At 44.1% G+C, this 14148-nt stretch overlaps 1 protein-coding gene across 4 annotated transcripts in view; it reads right to left on the reverse strand.

Annotated features, from left to right (window-relative positions):
• Positions 1–348: 348 nt before the first annotated feature.
• Positions 349–14148, reverse strand: part of HECW1 (HECT, C2 and WW domain containing E3 ubiquitin protein ligase 1) — a 443461-nt gene continuing 429661 nt past the window's right edge. For all 4 annotated transcript variants that reach the window (XM_043463510.1, XM_043463512.1, XM_043463511.1 and 1 more), the window contains 2 exons: positions 11083–11281; positions 349–4249 (listed from right to left, as the gene is read on the reverse strand). In XM_043463510.1, the coding sequence (XP_043319445.1) occupies positions 4138–4249; positions 11083–11281 (311 nt within the window). In that variant the 3' untranslated portion in view covers positions 349–4137. The remainder of the gene's footprint in view (positions 4250–11082; positions 11282–14148) is intronic.

The following is a 14148-nucleotide window of genomic DNA, read 5'->3' on the forward strand; positions in this document are numbered from 1 at the left end:
TGGGGTCACACCAGGTATCAGGCTGTGGCCTGAAGCTTTGGTAGAAGCATCTCAACAGGTAGGGAATCAATAAGCCAGTGGATGCCTGGTTCAACAGAAAGGTCACCCCTTAATTTCACTCTTTGTGTGCCATTCTAAATGGCATACACCAGGAATTTGTTACAAAACCTGTGCTTGTGAGCATATTATTATGCTTGTTTGATAAATAATTTTCCCAGGGGAGTACTTACCATAGCAGCTGGTAGTCTTCTGTGTTGTTTTATTGCCTATACTCAACGAGAGCAGAGGCATGATACCAATTTCTGTGCATGACCCTAGCCATCCGTTTGCAATAAGGAGCACACACAATGCCATACCAAAGTGTTTATTGACATTCCTTGAATGTGGTAGGATGGAAGAGAAAGCTCGGCCTGAGTATTACGTGACATTTCTCTTGTCGATGGAAGCAAAATCAGCCCAAGAACAAGGACTTCTCCTGCTATTGTCTAGAACAAAGACTTGAACAAAATCATTATAGACATTTCTTTAGGTAAATTGGAAGCTGCAGGAAGTAGGCTAATGGAACAATATTTACTCTAACTACTACCTCTAGGCACCTTTTTTTTTTTTTTTCTACTAGAACAAAGGGACTACATGTCACTAACAGGAAAATAACACGTTCTCTTTTGGACCTTATGATGGTTGGAACATCCATCCCAGACTTTGATGATATAGTATTGCAGTAGTTTTAAGAATGAACACTGAAGTACATAATAGTAATAATAATAATAAAGCACCACATTTGTTATGTAAAGTTCTAACTACTTTCATTTGAAAGTGTTTTACCTTGACTGGGAAAACATTTGTGGCAACTGAGAAATTTTCTGAGCCCAAATTTGGGACACGTGATTTGACACATGGACGGATGGTGCCACAGATCTAACATTAGAACTGTTCTGGAAGGTCCAGCTTGCAGGCTGGTCATACAAATGCACTTACTGTTGGATGACATATGATCATGTGTTAGAAGAGAAAAAGATAGAGATTCTGCATATTCAAAGCCTGCCAACAAATTGTATACCCCTTTTTCTTAATTTTCTTTTTGAATGACAATTGTGATGGTAGCAAAAACCTGTCACAACCACGGTCAGCTTATGGACAGAGGAATTACAAAGAAATCAGTAGCTTTGTAGTACTTCTCTTGACTCTGCAGAGTCCATTTCTATTTTTAGATTATCATTTTCATATAATAGAATAAAATGGAATATACACAAAATTATTATAATACTTCATATTTTTGAAGCATTTTTCAAATTGACACATGTGTTCTCTTCTTTACTTTTTTTGTCCCCCAATTAAAGGTAATATACTCTTACTAAAACTAGCTCTAAAAGATCTTGTTTTAGGGAAAGCGTGGTTCAAAGGTGATTAATTTTATAATATGCCTCCATGGAGAAAACAAATACTTTAAAAATAAATTATACATGGTAACAAATGGGTGAGCTCTATCTTGCTCATTATGAATTACATGATTTGGGGTGGTTTGCCCCTCCATATGGTAAAATTAAGAGCATAACTGAGTCATATAGCTGTTTTGTTATACATGTAATTACATATATATACATATTATGTTATACATATATTAAGTAAAGAAGCATAATCTGGAACAAAGAGAAATAAAGATCTTTCCATAACAACTGTCTGTCGTCTTTGTCTTCCTTCCTCAGGGAGTCTGTGCAAGGCTGTAGGGAAACTGGCAACCTACTAAGCACACTTCACAGTCTTTCAGGGACTCTGACACCAGTATTTCTTTCTGAAATTTCATACTCTTATGAAATACTGTTCCTGTAATGCTTCTGGGATATATCTGAACCATGGCATTGGGCAGGGCAGTAGGAATAAGGAGAAATTAGTTGAAAACCATTCATGTGTAAGTTTTCTATCTATATATATCTTCTAGGATACCTTGTTCCTTCTGTACTAGGGAGAACAGACACCAGTTAATCTGTTAATAGCTTAATTAGATATTTGTGTAAATTGTGAAGATTCCTGGGAACAGGTTCCATTTTGGAACAGCTTTCTCTCTTGCCAAAGCCTAACATATGAGTCCTAAAAAAAAGAACTGAATGCTTGAATTAACAAGTATTTACATATATCTAACACCAAGTTCTAAAAATGAAAGATGCTCCCTTTACTAAAGATACTATTCTATATAGGATGGTGAAATGATTTGCATCATCCTTATGTCCTGATTTCATAAATAATAGCTCCACTGGAATCCATGACTTTCCAGATGCTGAGATGTGTCCTGAATTATACAGATCCTTTAGATTCTGCCTTATGGAACTTACACATTCCATCATCCAATGTCAGTAAATATTCTTTGTAGACGACAACAGAAGGCCAGATTTCTGTAACATACATATTCCTTGATGGACCACAGGTACATAGCAGCAAGGGGTACTGGGCATTCTAATTCCTACTAAAGGAATGTTTACTTATGGAGGGCAGGGAACACAATCGATGCATTGTCCGGACACAAACCCACATGAACACAAGACATGGTTCCAAATGAAATTAACTTGCCCATGTTTCTCACATTTTCCCCTTGTTTAATATATATTGAAGGACAACAATGTAACATTTCAACATTTCTTTTCCCAGTGAAGAAAAACACTTTCTTTTACAACATATTTCAGAGGACATGGATAACAACATTAGAAAAATAGCAAATGACCATCATGTTTGGGTTTCTTCCAAACGTAATCAAGAGGTCAGGCTGTTTCTGGAGCCTGCAACTGTTACTCTGAAACACCACATTTACTGAGACGTCTCTTTACTGAATGCTAAAAGAAACTGGATCCCTATTTGACACAAATCGGTGTGCCTTTGGGGGGTTAGGTCTCTGCTCCAGGAGGATTGCTATGGAGGAAGGAGATGTATTATTTTGCCCTTGATCCCTAACAAGCACCATCGCTCTCTGCAGCTTCTGATTTAGTGTGGTCCCTGTGGACAATCATATGTGAAGGAATTTGAACACCATGGTGAAGGAAAACTGAAAAGTAAACATGAAAAATAAAAACGCTATCAAAGTTGAAATAAAAGTCTGTTTGCCAAACAAGTAATTATTTGGCTTGAACAGAAGTCATGAGATTATCAGGACATTTTTTTTCCTTTGGGAAAGAGACCTGTGATCAAACAAAGCAAAATAAAACTGTACAGAACCCAGGTATTCAGAGCAACTGAATATGTCCTTCTAAATTGTCCTGATGTCCTTTCCCCCTTTCTCCTGTTTGCTTCAACACTTCTATACAACATCATGGGGGTAGAAGCCTCGTTGTTTATGCTACATAATGCGATCTCCTTCTTGGACGTGTGCACAAGTTTGTGCTTCTTGGGTGGTGGGTGCTCACAGGGGGTGTGTCCCCACCCCCAGACTTCTCTGAACTCAAGTCGAACCATAATCCCCACAACCATTGGGATGCCCTGCATTGCATCAGCAGGAGGTGTTTTTCTTGCTTTGTTGGTTGGAAAGTGTGATATTTGCACCATATGTCTAGGCTAGTTCCAGCTGATGGGGCCAATGACACATACAAATCATGAGTTGAATATATCAAAATTTCGGTTTAGCCACTGCTGTTTTTGGATGGATTGGATGCCCAGGGAAAAGTAGAATGGGAAGAAAAGAAAGAGTTGATCAGCTCCTATTCTGAAGTTGGTTGTTAGAAATTATAAAAAAAAAAAAAATGGTGGTTCTGCTCAGAAGACATGGGTATAGAAAAGCTTGGAATGCTTAATGCTCAAATTTCCCCTTAAATCATAGAAATGGAAGTAAACATTTATTACCATTTGGTCAAGTGTAGCATAACTTGCATTCATATTTCATTGTTAGTAATGGAGGTATGTGGAGATATACACAGACCTTGAGACAGCTGTTTTTTTAAATATTGCATACAGGCTAGCAGTTCATTGAAAGTAGAGGAGATAAGCCTGAAGGTTAGATCTTAGAAGAAGGCAATTCTTCATGCACAGCTCGTCAATCCTGATTTGGTTTGAAAAGGAAAATCACAGAATACCAAAATCAAAGGAGAGTGGACTCGGGGAAAGGGAAAGGATGAGGTCACTGGCCAGGAAAACGTCAGGGGAGTGGCCAGTTTCTCATTCAAGTCCGAAGGTGCTGGTTTCTTCTACTGCCGTTAACAGCTTCTCATACAGCATGGAGTACGAGGGGTAAGGCGGGAGATCCAGCCGATTGAAGCATGTGTGTGCCCTGGACAGGGGAGAAAAGGCTGGTCAGGGTGCTTGTTTCACGGGCACAGCTGGCGTGGCTCGTTCCGCGGTCAGTCTGAGTCTGTGAGTCAAAAAGTGAACCAAAAGGGAGTGGACCTGTGTTTTAGCACCACCACGCACGCGCTGCAAAGAACCACAGCCTTTCAGATGCAAACAGAACAGTTATGGGACTAGAATACCTAGACCTGGGGGAGTCTGCATTTGGAAGCAAACCACACTATACTAGCACAGTACTAGCAAACCAGTGACGTTCTACAATTAAGAGATGAAGCCGGATGTGGTCAGTGAAGGAGGCAGAGAACATAATTAGTATTAGAGTCATATTCCCAAGTCTCCCTGCCCAACTCTGATTTCTGGGCCTCTGTAAGCCCTGTGCATTGACTTAGAGATGCCAATGGACACCCTGGAACTCTGAGATCCAATGCTCCATCAAGGCAGGTGTGTCTTGGAGATGGTCTGACTCCTTTACAGTTCACAGTGGGGCTTGTGGAGCCTGGAGCAAAGATGCTGCATTTCCAAGAAAAGCTGCATTTGTGGGATACTCCTTCCTGGGGGCCAGCAGCATCCTAGAGCCACTTGCCCTGGATTCTGCTTATTTTGTCATGTTCGTCATCCTACAGGCCCATCGCTGTGGGCCAGTGTCTGGCCTAGACGAAGAATGGCTTTCCCTGCCATGTGCCAATGTGTGGACCAGGACTATACCCTGCTGACCAACTAAATTGGTGGTGGCGGTGGTGCTTTAGTTGCTAAGTCAGGTCTGATTCTTGTGACCCATGGACTGTAGCCCTCTGCCCAGGCTCCTCTGTCCATGGGATTTCCCAGGCAAGAATACTGGAGTGGGTAGCCATTCCCTTCTCCAGGGGATCTTTCCAACCCAGGGCTCGAACCTGGGTCTCCAACATTATAGGCAGATTCTTTACCAACCGAGCCACCAGGGAAGCCCAACTAAGTTAAGAGGGACAGAAAAATGCCAAGTGTGCTTTTGAAACTGGCTGAATTCCAAAAGCCAGGGACAGGATACAGGCAGACAGCATCTTCTTGGTTTTAACTATCACTCATGAGTGGAAATAATACAGAAAAAGAATCATCTATTTACAAAACAGTTGGGATCAGATTGATGCTATAAAAGTTAATTTCTGGGAATAAACTGAAACTTTAGCAAATGGCACCTCTTTAAGACCTAGTCTGAACAAGAGCTGCTCTCACTGCATTCATCCATAGCCTTGGTTAGCTCTTAGATATTGATACATGTTAGTCAGTAATCTAGAATGAATAAACATTATCCAATCACGATTGGATTCTGCATTCCTAAATCCTCGTTACCCTCTATGTGATCCTGACAGCACCAAGGACCTGACTGAGCACATCATTTCCTGGGCACTGGACCCAGTGCTCTCGGGTAAGGTGGGGCATGGAGGGAGCACAGAACCAGACTTTGGAAGACCTCTATTCTGATCGCAGTCCAGTCACTGACTAGTTTTACAGCCTTGGGAAAGTCAATGAATTTTTGTGGGCCTCAGTTTTCTCACTTGTAAAATGGGGTAATAATACATGCGTCGTGCACATCAGAGGGTTGGTGTGAGAAAAGAGTACACACAAGTGCCTTTCGTAAACCATGAATCATCATTTAAGCATCAGAGTTTCTTAATAATGCAAACACAGTTGCAATCATGATTTTAGGAACCGTGTACCCCTTGTGAGGACTTCAGACTCTTGGCTTTTTCCACCTGCCTGCTGGCAAATGAACTGTCCTCATCTCATATTTGTGCAGATGACATTTTGGAACTCCACTGGATCTGATCAGTTGTGCTGGGTCAAACTGCACTCTGTTGGTATTATCCTGGGGTTCCAGCATTTTGAGATCATGCTGGATTTGGATTGTAATCCATCACAGTATTATCTGTGATACTTCTAATCCATGTCATCTACACAATTCATCTCCCTGTCTCCTCAGTGTTTTCCAAGTTTTTGATCAAAAGGTGAACCAAGATAGGGCTGAAGTCAGTCTTGCTTCTCTGCAGTAGAGACCACTTTAAGGTTGGTTCAGAGTAAATATTATAACAAAAAGGGGCAGCGTCACTACCCACTGTAGCTGGCTGTATAGCCAGTTGTGAGGTCAGTTATTTAAGTTGTGTCTTTTTTGCTTTTTTTTTCCCTTTTCTGGACACACCACCTGGCTTTCGGGACCTTGCTTTCCTGACCAGGGATCGAACTCATGTCCCCTGCAGTGGAAGTGTGGAGTCTTAATCACTAGAATGCCTAGGGAAGTCCCCATGTCTCCTTTTCATGTCATCTTCCTCCACTTCCCAACTACAGCTTCAGTCACCAGGCAGGTTCTCACTCTATCACTGCTAAATCTACTCTTTTCCAAATTTGTCAACAACCTCTTGATTCCCCCATCCAGAGGTGCATTCTCTATGCCCACCTCCCCAAGCTCATTGAAAGCATTTGACAGCTCTTCCTACGAACATCTCTCTCCCTTGACTTCTGGACAATTTCTCAGTGGCTGTCAGTTTATCACAGGGACTCCCAATGGCTCCCTCATGCCTCCTTTGTAGCCCATCAGCCTAAAGAGCAGGGCTTCAGGCACCATGGATACTTGGAGCTTGATGACTTTTCACTAGGAGGGACTGTCCTGTGTCTTGTAGGTATTTAGCAGCATCCTTGGTCTCTCCCTGATAGAGGCCAGAAGAACCCCCACCCAAAAACCAAAAATGTCTCCAGACATTGCTAAATGTCCCCTGGGGAGACAAAATCACCTTTCCTGCCTCCACCCTCTCAAACCATTGCTATAGAGTAAGCCAAAACCAGGTCTCCACCTCCATCCTGGGCTTGGGCTCAGTTTACCCCTGCAGTGAAACATGTTCATATTAGAATTTTAGTACAGTTCACCTGCCCCTGACTCATAATTCTGGTTTTCTTGTCCATGCTTGAAATGTAACCCCCTAAGCTTTCGTCCTCTCCTTTACTCTATTTCCAAACTGCCTGTGCTGTGTCCACCCTGACCAGCTCCCAAGTCTTCTTTCCTTCCAAGCTTTTCCTTTCCAAGTTTCACAGTGAGGAAACTCTCCCATCTCTTGGTCTGGCCTACAAGCCCTAGCGTTCTCGCCCTCATGAGTGGAGACAGCCATTGTTCACCTGGCTGCATTCTGAGCTGTGGATGGATGAATACTTTTTTCACTCCCCATTGCCAATTCTAGATCATTACTTTTCAATTTTTGATCAAAAATTTCTGCTCCCCTGAATCTCATGCCATTTAGGTAAATTTTTTCTTCAAACTGCAGGTTTTGTTTGGCATTTTATTTTAACAAATAGGACAGGGTAGAAAATAGAGACTACTACCTATAGATAATAAGGATGAGCTACAGTGGCTCAGGGGTAAAGAATCTGCCTGCCAATGCAGGAGACGTGGGCTCAATCCCTGGGTCGGGAAGATCCCCTGGAGAAGGAAATGGCAACCCACTCCAGTATCCTTGCCTGGAAAACCCCATGGACAGAGGAGCCTGATGGGTTACAGTCTGAGGGTTCGCAAAAGAGTCAGACATGACTTAACGACTAAGCACCAACTGTTTTGAAGAACTAGTATTTCAGATACATACTCAGGAGTATGCCTGCTTTTACTAGGTTGGGGCGTAAAGGGACCCTCTCTCTGTGTGAAGCACGTGTGACCATCAGTGATCTAGATTTACCTTCCGCACCTTCTGACCTCCTGAGGAACACATTTGTTAACATTTCTGGTAATTGGCTTAAATGTTTTTCACTTCAGATCTTCCCACCATACTGTGTAGTTTCTGAGTCCACATGGCTGACTGTTCAGAGCCCTGGGCTGCCAGCTCCTTGCCCTTAGCCCTAGTGACCATCTCATCCCGCCTATGCTCCAGTGACGGTGATTTATGAAGTTTCTTCACCAGGCTCTGTAAAACTATAAACCCAGCCGCAGAGTCTTTGTTCTAACTCCCACACACTCTAGAGGGCAAGGACTTGGACTGATGCACGGCTTTGTGTGACGCTATTTGGCTCCCTCATCTAGGAGGCCAGCTGCCTTTCTGGAGGGAAGATCTGAGGAGAAGGCAGCCTAGAATATCTCTCCTCAGAGTGCGGGCAGTGCACCTGAGGCTCACAGTCTCTGGAGAGCCCTGGATCACCCCGTGGGTGCTTGGCTGTCCTGCTTGCCTGGGCTTTTGCCACCTGCCACATGGCCTGGCCAGGTCTTTCTGAACTACCATTCTAGGAATTCAGAGGCTATTTCTTTCTCTCCACCCTAGGTGACACTTTCCAGGTTCCTGAATCTTCAGAAGATACGAGACTAGTTGGGGGTTCATACTCAGAGGGTCACTTTCACTGTCCTCTTGGAGGCCTCTCAGCACTTCCTAGGGCCGTTTTGCCCCAGGATGAAGACTCTGCTTCCCCCAGGAACCCTCTCTGGGGCTTGAAGCACAGCAACGTTTTTAGGGATGCCTTAGCCCAGAAGGTCAGTGTTGTTCTTGTTGCACAGTCATGTCTGACTCTTCTGAGACCCCATAGACTGTAGCCTGTCAGACTCCTCTGTCCCTGGGATTTTCCAGGCAAGAGTACTAGAGTGGGCTGCCATTTCCTTTTCATAAGGATGCCCACTCTATTAGTTCTCTGTGTGGGTTGATAGGATTAATACAAATTTCAAAGCTTCCCAGAGCATATATGTAATTAAACTCAATTTCTGACCTCAGTGACAAAAGCAACGACTTCTGTTTCCTAAATAATAGTACAGACTCCTCAACGGAGTCTTCTCTCTGTGGCTCACCAAACTTGCTCTCTCAACCATGTCCCCTGCAAATGTCATGTTAGACACCTTGTCTTCCATGCCTGCTTGGCGCTCCTTCCTGAACACAGCTGACCTTTCCACCTCCAGGCCTTGCTCTTGCTGTTGCTCCAGGCTGGAATCCCCTCTGCCCTTCCTTGCCCCTCATGGCTCATCTGAATGCCAGCTTCTCTGTGACATCTTCTCCTGTCAATTCAGTCAGGATTAGGTCTCTGTCCTACAACCTCATAGCATCCCTGCTTTTACTGTCTCTTCTTTGCTCGCCTCTGATTCCAACTGGGGTTGTAACTACTCACCATCTGGCTCTGTTCCTCCCTAGACTCAGCCCCTCTGGGCAGGTGCATTGTGTAGCTCCCTTATCCCCGTCCACGTGCACACCAAGGTGCTCAGTCTGGGAGTAGGATATCACCAGATGTGACTCAAACTCACGTCTTTAAAGTAAAAGCAAAATGCTTCCAAAGAACCTAATACTTCAAACCTATCTCAACAAATGGAAATCTTGCCTTTTGAGCCTGATTTTCTTGCCAGACTTCATTTAGGAGGCTTAGCTGTCAGCAGAACCATGCAAATGAGCACTGAGGGTCTGCTGATCTAACTGGGTGAAGACAGGGCTGAAAAGCGCCCCAAGGCTTCAGGCTGTTATTAACCAGCTGGGCGTGTGCTGTTTCCTGGGCCTCCTGTGCTCATCATGAATTATCTCCAGGATGCTATAAAGTCTGGGAAAGCTAGATAAAAATTATAGTTCAATAAATCCTGGCACAAAAGGGATTAGCAAAACATCTCAGAGGCCAAGTAGAAACAGAGCTGAATTAAATATGAATCTTCTCTTACAATTAAAAAATATCATAGAAGAGAGTAATGTGGATCGATCTTTTCTTCTATTTGCTGAGCGGGATTTATGACTTTAGTAGCTACACAGAAGCTTCTCTTTAGTGCTCCTTATTTCACTGAGCAGGAAAATAGGCCATCCAAAGTGGCACAGAAAGCATGGAGGAAGTGTTGGGATGAAAACTCATAGCGCAGGGAAACGATATTGTTAAACTGCCTGGAGCTCTAGTGCCTCCTTTTCTGCACTATCGCACAATAATTTCCTTGATAGTTTACTGTATAGAAGCCACTGTAGAGACCCAAGATACATATGGTTTTGTCTGCACATGTTTTAAAACATAGTGGAAAAACACAATATGTACACAACTCCCCATGTATCAAGTGATATGCCCTAGTGAGACAGGCTGGGACCATTTATGTCAATACTTGCACCTGGATGAACATCTCCTGGAGCAACAGAACACAAAGAAACTAAAAATAACTGCAATATGCACAGCTGGGGGGTGAATATGAACAATAAGACACAAAAAGGCCAAAACCCAATTGCCATTTCTGAGGTGCTGAGAGCAAAAGTGGGGGACGGCACACAGTACTACCAAGGGGGTGGGCAGACCACCTAAGCCATTGCTCCAGCCTGACCCCACCCATCAGCCCCCACCCCCATGCCATTTAAGGGACCAGCTCACTCCCCCTGGTGGAGTGAGCAAAGGGACCTGTTACTTGTTCTCACTTTATGCTGCAGCAGGAGCCTCTGCCTGAATTTCTCATCTAGTCTCTTTCTATAGATTTCTAGTCTCTTTCTATAATTTATATAGGTTAAAGAGTCCAAGAACCTTGGTCAGTAACAACAGAAGTGCAGACTCAGTGCTGGAAGGGCCACTTTGGGCTTCAAGCCTCTGGGCATCCCCCTTCCTTCAGGCAAGACATTCCTCTTTAAATTAAATTGGGCCACATATGACTGACCCACGGACCATGAAACCAATAACCCCAATACCATCAGTGATCAAAAAATGACCTACATGCATTTCCCTGAGACTTCTCCCCCACACCTTTCACTAATGACTCAGAACAATACACTGGGCAGCAGGAAAGATTTCCATCCCTACGGATGATCGCTCAAGCTCAAATAACACAGCATACTTGGCCTTCTTCAGCAGGTTTCCTGAAGGTGGGTGGGAGCTCCATACCTGGGGAGAGATGTAATTTTCCCCCATTTTTCTATGCAGAAACGCCGAAGCCCATTGCTTCCTCGCAGGGCTGCGAAGCCTTCGTAGGGCACACTTGATGTTCCTGTGACGAACTGCAGTAATCTGAGTCTCTGCTCGTTGTTGAAACGCTCCACCGCAGCCCAGAACCAGCGGATCACGAGATGCCCATCATGATAACCTAAGTGGAAGCAGGAGGGAGACGAAGAGGATGCGGAGAGGGGAGCAGGGGTGGGGGAAGATGAAATATACATCAGATGTGCTAAGAACTCAACAGCTGCTCTAGATCTGCTCATTTCTCTGGTGGTGGCCTTCAGGTAGGTCTGAAACAATTTGTGTAACTGAGTCAAGTTAGAAAACAAAAGTCAATTGAGAAAAGAGGCATTTTACAAAAAGGTTTTATGTTCTCAGGGATGTCCTCAGAGATGTCTGCTTTCTATTTAAACAACTGGGCCCCCAGGAGTCACTTTCCTGCCTGAGATAAATGTACACAACAAGTAGTGTGATCTGGCAGAGATGTTTGGGGCTCTGAAGGGACAAAACCTCTATGAATAGGATATTTCCTCATACTGTCTTTGTTCTGATGTCTTAGCTCTTGGTAACCAGGTACTGTGGGAGCATCTAGGACGTAAGAAAGGTGAACGTCAATCTTGGTGAACGGAAGATGCTGGGCCCTCCCCGCAGCCCTTGATGCCCTTAGAGCTTCTGTGTTCTGACCAGCCCTGGGCTGAGAGGAGTTGGGCCCATGGAAGAAGTATGGGGCCCCACAGGAGAGTACGGAAACCAGGCTTGGAGCAATCACTGAAGGAAAATGATAGACTGCAAGTGCACCAAGGACTCAAAGATGAAGAAGGAAGCCTGGGCTGGGGCAGAAAGAAGGACAGCTTCATCAAACGGAAGGTGTAACTCACTTCAGAGGTGTGAGTTAAGCATGTGAAGGCTTGTGTGAGTGGAGGAGGGGTTATAGTGATGAGAACGAAGAATAAATATGCAGGGAACAGCAAGCTGACTAGACCAGCAGAGAGCGGCTGCTGCTGAGGACTGAGGGACCTTACTGGGGGCTTAGAGGCCTTGATAGCTAGGCAGAGACACTGTGACCTGATGCCTTAGGTTGGCGGCTTTCCTTCCAAGCCAGCAAGGGCCTAGCGGTTCCACAGAGGTTTCCTCCTACATGGCTGAGTATATCGGGGAGACAAGAGGGCCTGAGATGGTGGGCTCCTGGCTCACCCTCTATCATTTCGTCTCTGCAATATTTTATGTGAGGAAAGGGTTTTGAGCGTAAAAAATCTTTCAAAGACCTCTTCTCTAAGGGACAAGGAGCTTGCTTGTTTTGCGGGTTGGTAAACAGCCTCATGAAAAGAATGTTTCAGGAAGACTGGTTTGGCAGCATGAAGGTGAAGCATTAGGAGGAGTTAGACATTGGATTTGGAGAGATGACAGAACTGTTACAACAAATCAGGATGGAGGTGAGCAGGGCTTCAGTTCTACAGGAAGCAGGACACACTTTCCTGGCAGCACGTGACCCAGCTCCAGAGCTGGCCTGTGGTTGGCGGTGTTCCCTGGTACACACCTATGCTGAGTTACACCAGAGATGACCTGGAGGTTACTGTCGCCTGAAGGGAAGTCCAGGTTGGAAACAGAGGGTAGGGAGTTGGGGGGAAGGCATGGACTAGAACCTACTCTGCACATGTACTGAAATAAGGCCAAGTTTTTTGTAGTCTTCAAAAGTGATATTATTTTATATTTATATTGTCACTACATACTCATCTCACACGCTAGTAAAGTAATGCTCAAAATTCTCCAAGCCAGGCTTCAGCAATATGTGAACCGTGAACTTCCAGATGTTCAAGCTGGATTTAGAAAAGGCAGAGGAACCAGAGATTAAATTGCCAACATATGCTGGATCATCAAAAAAGCAAGAGAGTTCCAGAAAAACATCTATTTCTGCTTTATTGACTATGCCAAAGCCTTTGACTGTGTAGATCACAACAAACTGTGGAAAATTCTGAAAGAGATGGGAATAACAGACCACCTGACCTGCCTCTTAAGAAATCTGTATGCAGGTCAGGAAGCAACAGTTAGAATTGGACATGGGGCAACAGATTGGTTCCAAATAGGAAAAGGAGTACGTCAAGGCTGCATATTGTCACCGTGCTTATTTAATTTATATGCAGAGTACATCATGAGAAATGCTGGGCTGGATGAAACACAAGCTGGAATCAACATTGCCAGGAGAAATATGAATAACCTCAGATATGCAGATGACACCACCCTCATGGCAGAAAGTGAAGAAGAAGTAAAGAGCCTCTTGATGAAAGTGAAAGAGGAGAGTGAAAAAGTTGGCTTAAAGCTCAACATTCAGGAAACTAAGATCATAGCATGCGGTTCCATCACTTCATGGAAGATAGATGGGGAAACAGTGGCTGACTTTATTTTGGGGGGCTCCAAAATCACTGCAGATGGTGACTGCAGCCATGAAATTAAAAGATGCTTACTCCTTGGAAGGAAAGTTATGACCAACCTAGATAACATATTAAAAAGTAGAGACATTACTTTGTCAACAAAGGTCCGTCTAGTCAAGGCTATGGTTTTTCCAGTAGTCATGTATGGATGTGAGAGTTGGATGATAAAGAAATAATTGATGCTTTTGAAATGTGGTGTTGGAGAAGACTCTTGGGAGAGAGTCCCTTGGACTGCAAGGAGATCCAACCAGTCCATCCTAAAGGAGATCAGTCCTGAGTGTTCATTGGAAGGACTGATGCTAAAGGTGAATACTTTAATGATGTTAAAGGTGAATACTTTGGCCACCTGATGTGAAGAGCTGACTCATTGGAAAAGACCCTCATGCTGGGAAAGATTGAAGGCAGGAGGAGGAGGGGACGACTGAGGATGAGATGGTTGGATGGCATCACTGACTCAATGCACGTGAGTTTAGGTAAACTCCAGGAGTTGGTGATGGACAGGGAGGCCTGGGGTGCTGTGGTCCATGGGTTCGCAAAGAGTTGGACGTGACTGAGGGACTGAACTGAACATAAGGAATATATATAT

Source organism: Cervus canadensis, chromosome 3, assembly GCF_019320065.1.
Source record: "Cervus canadensis isolate Bull #8, Minnesota chromosome 3, ASM1932006v1, whole genome shotgun sequence".
Classification (NCBI taxonomy): domain Eukaryota; kingdom Metazoa; phylum Chordata; class Mammalia; order Artiodactyla; family Cervidae; genus Cervus; species Cervus canadensis.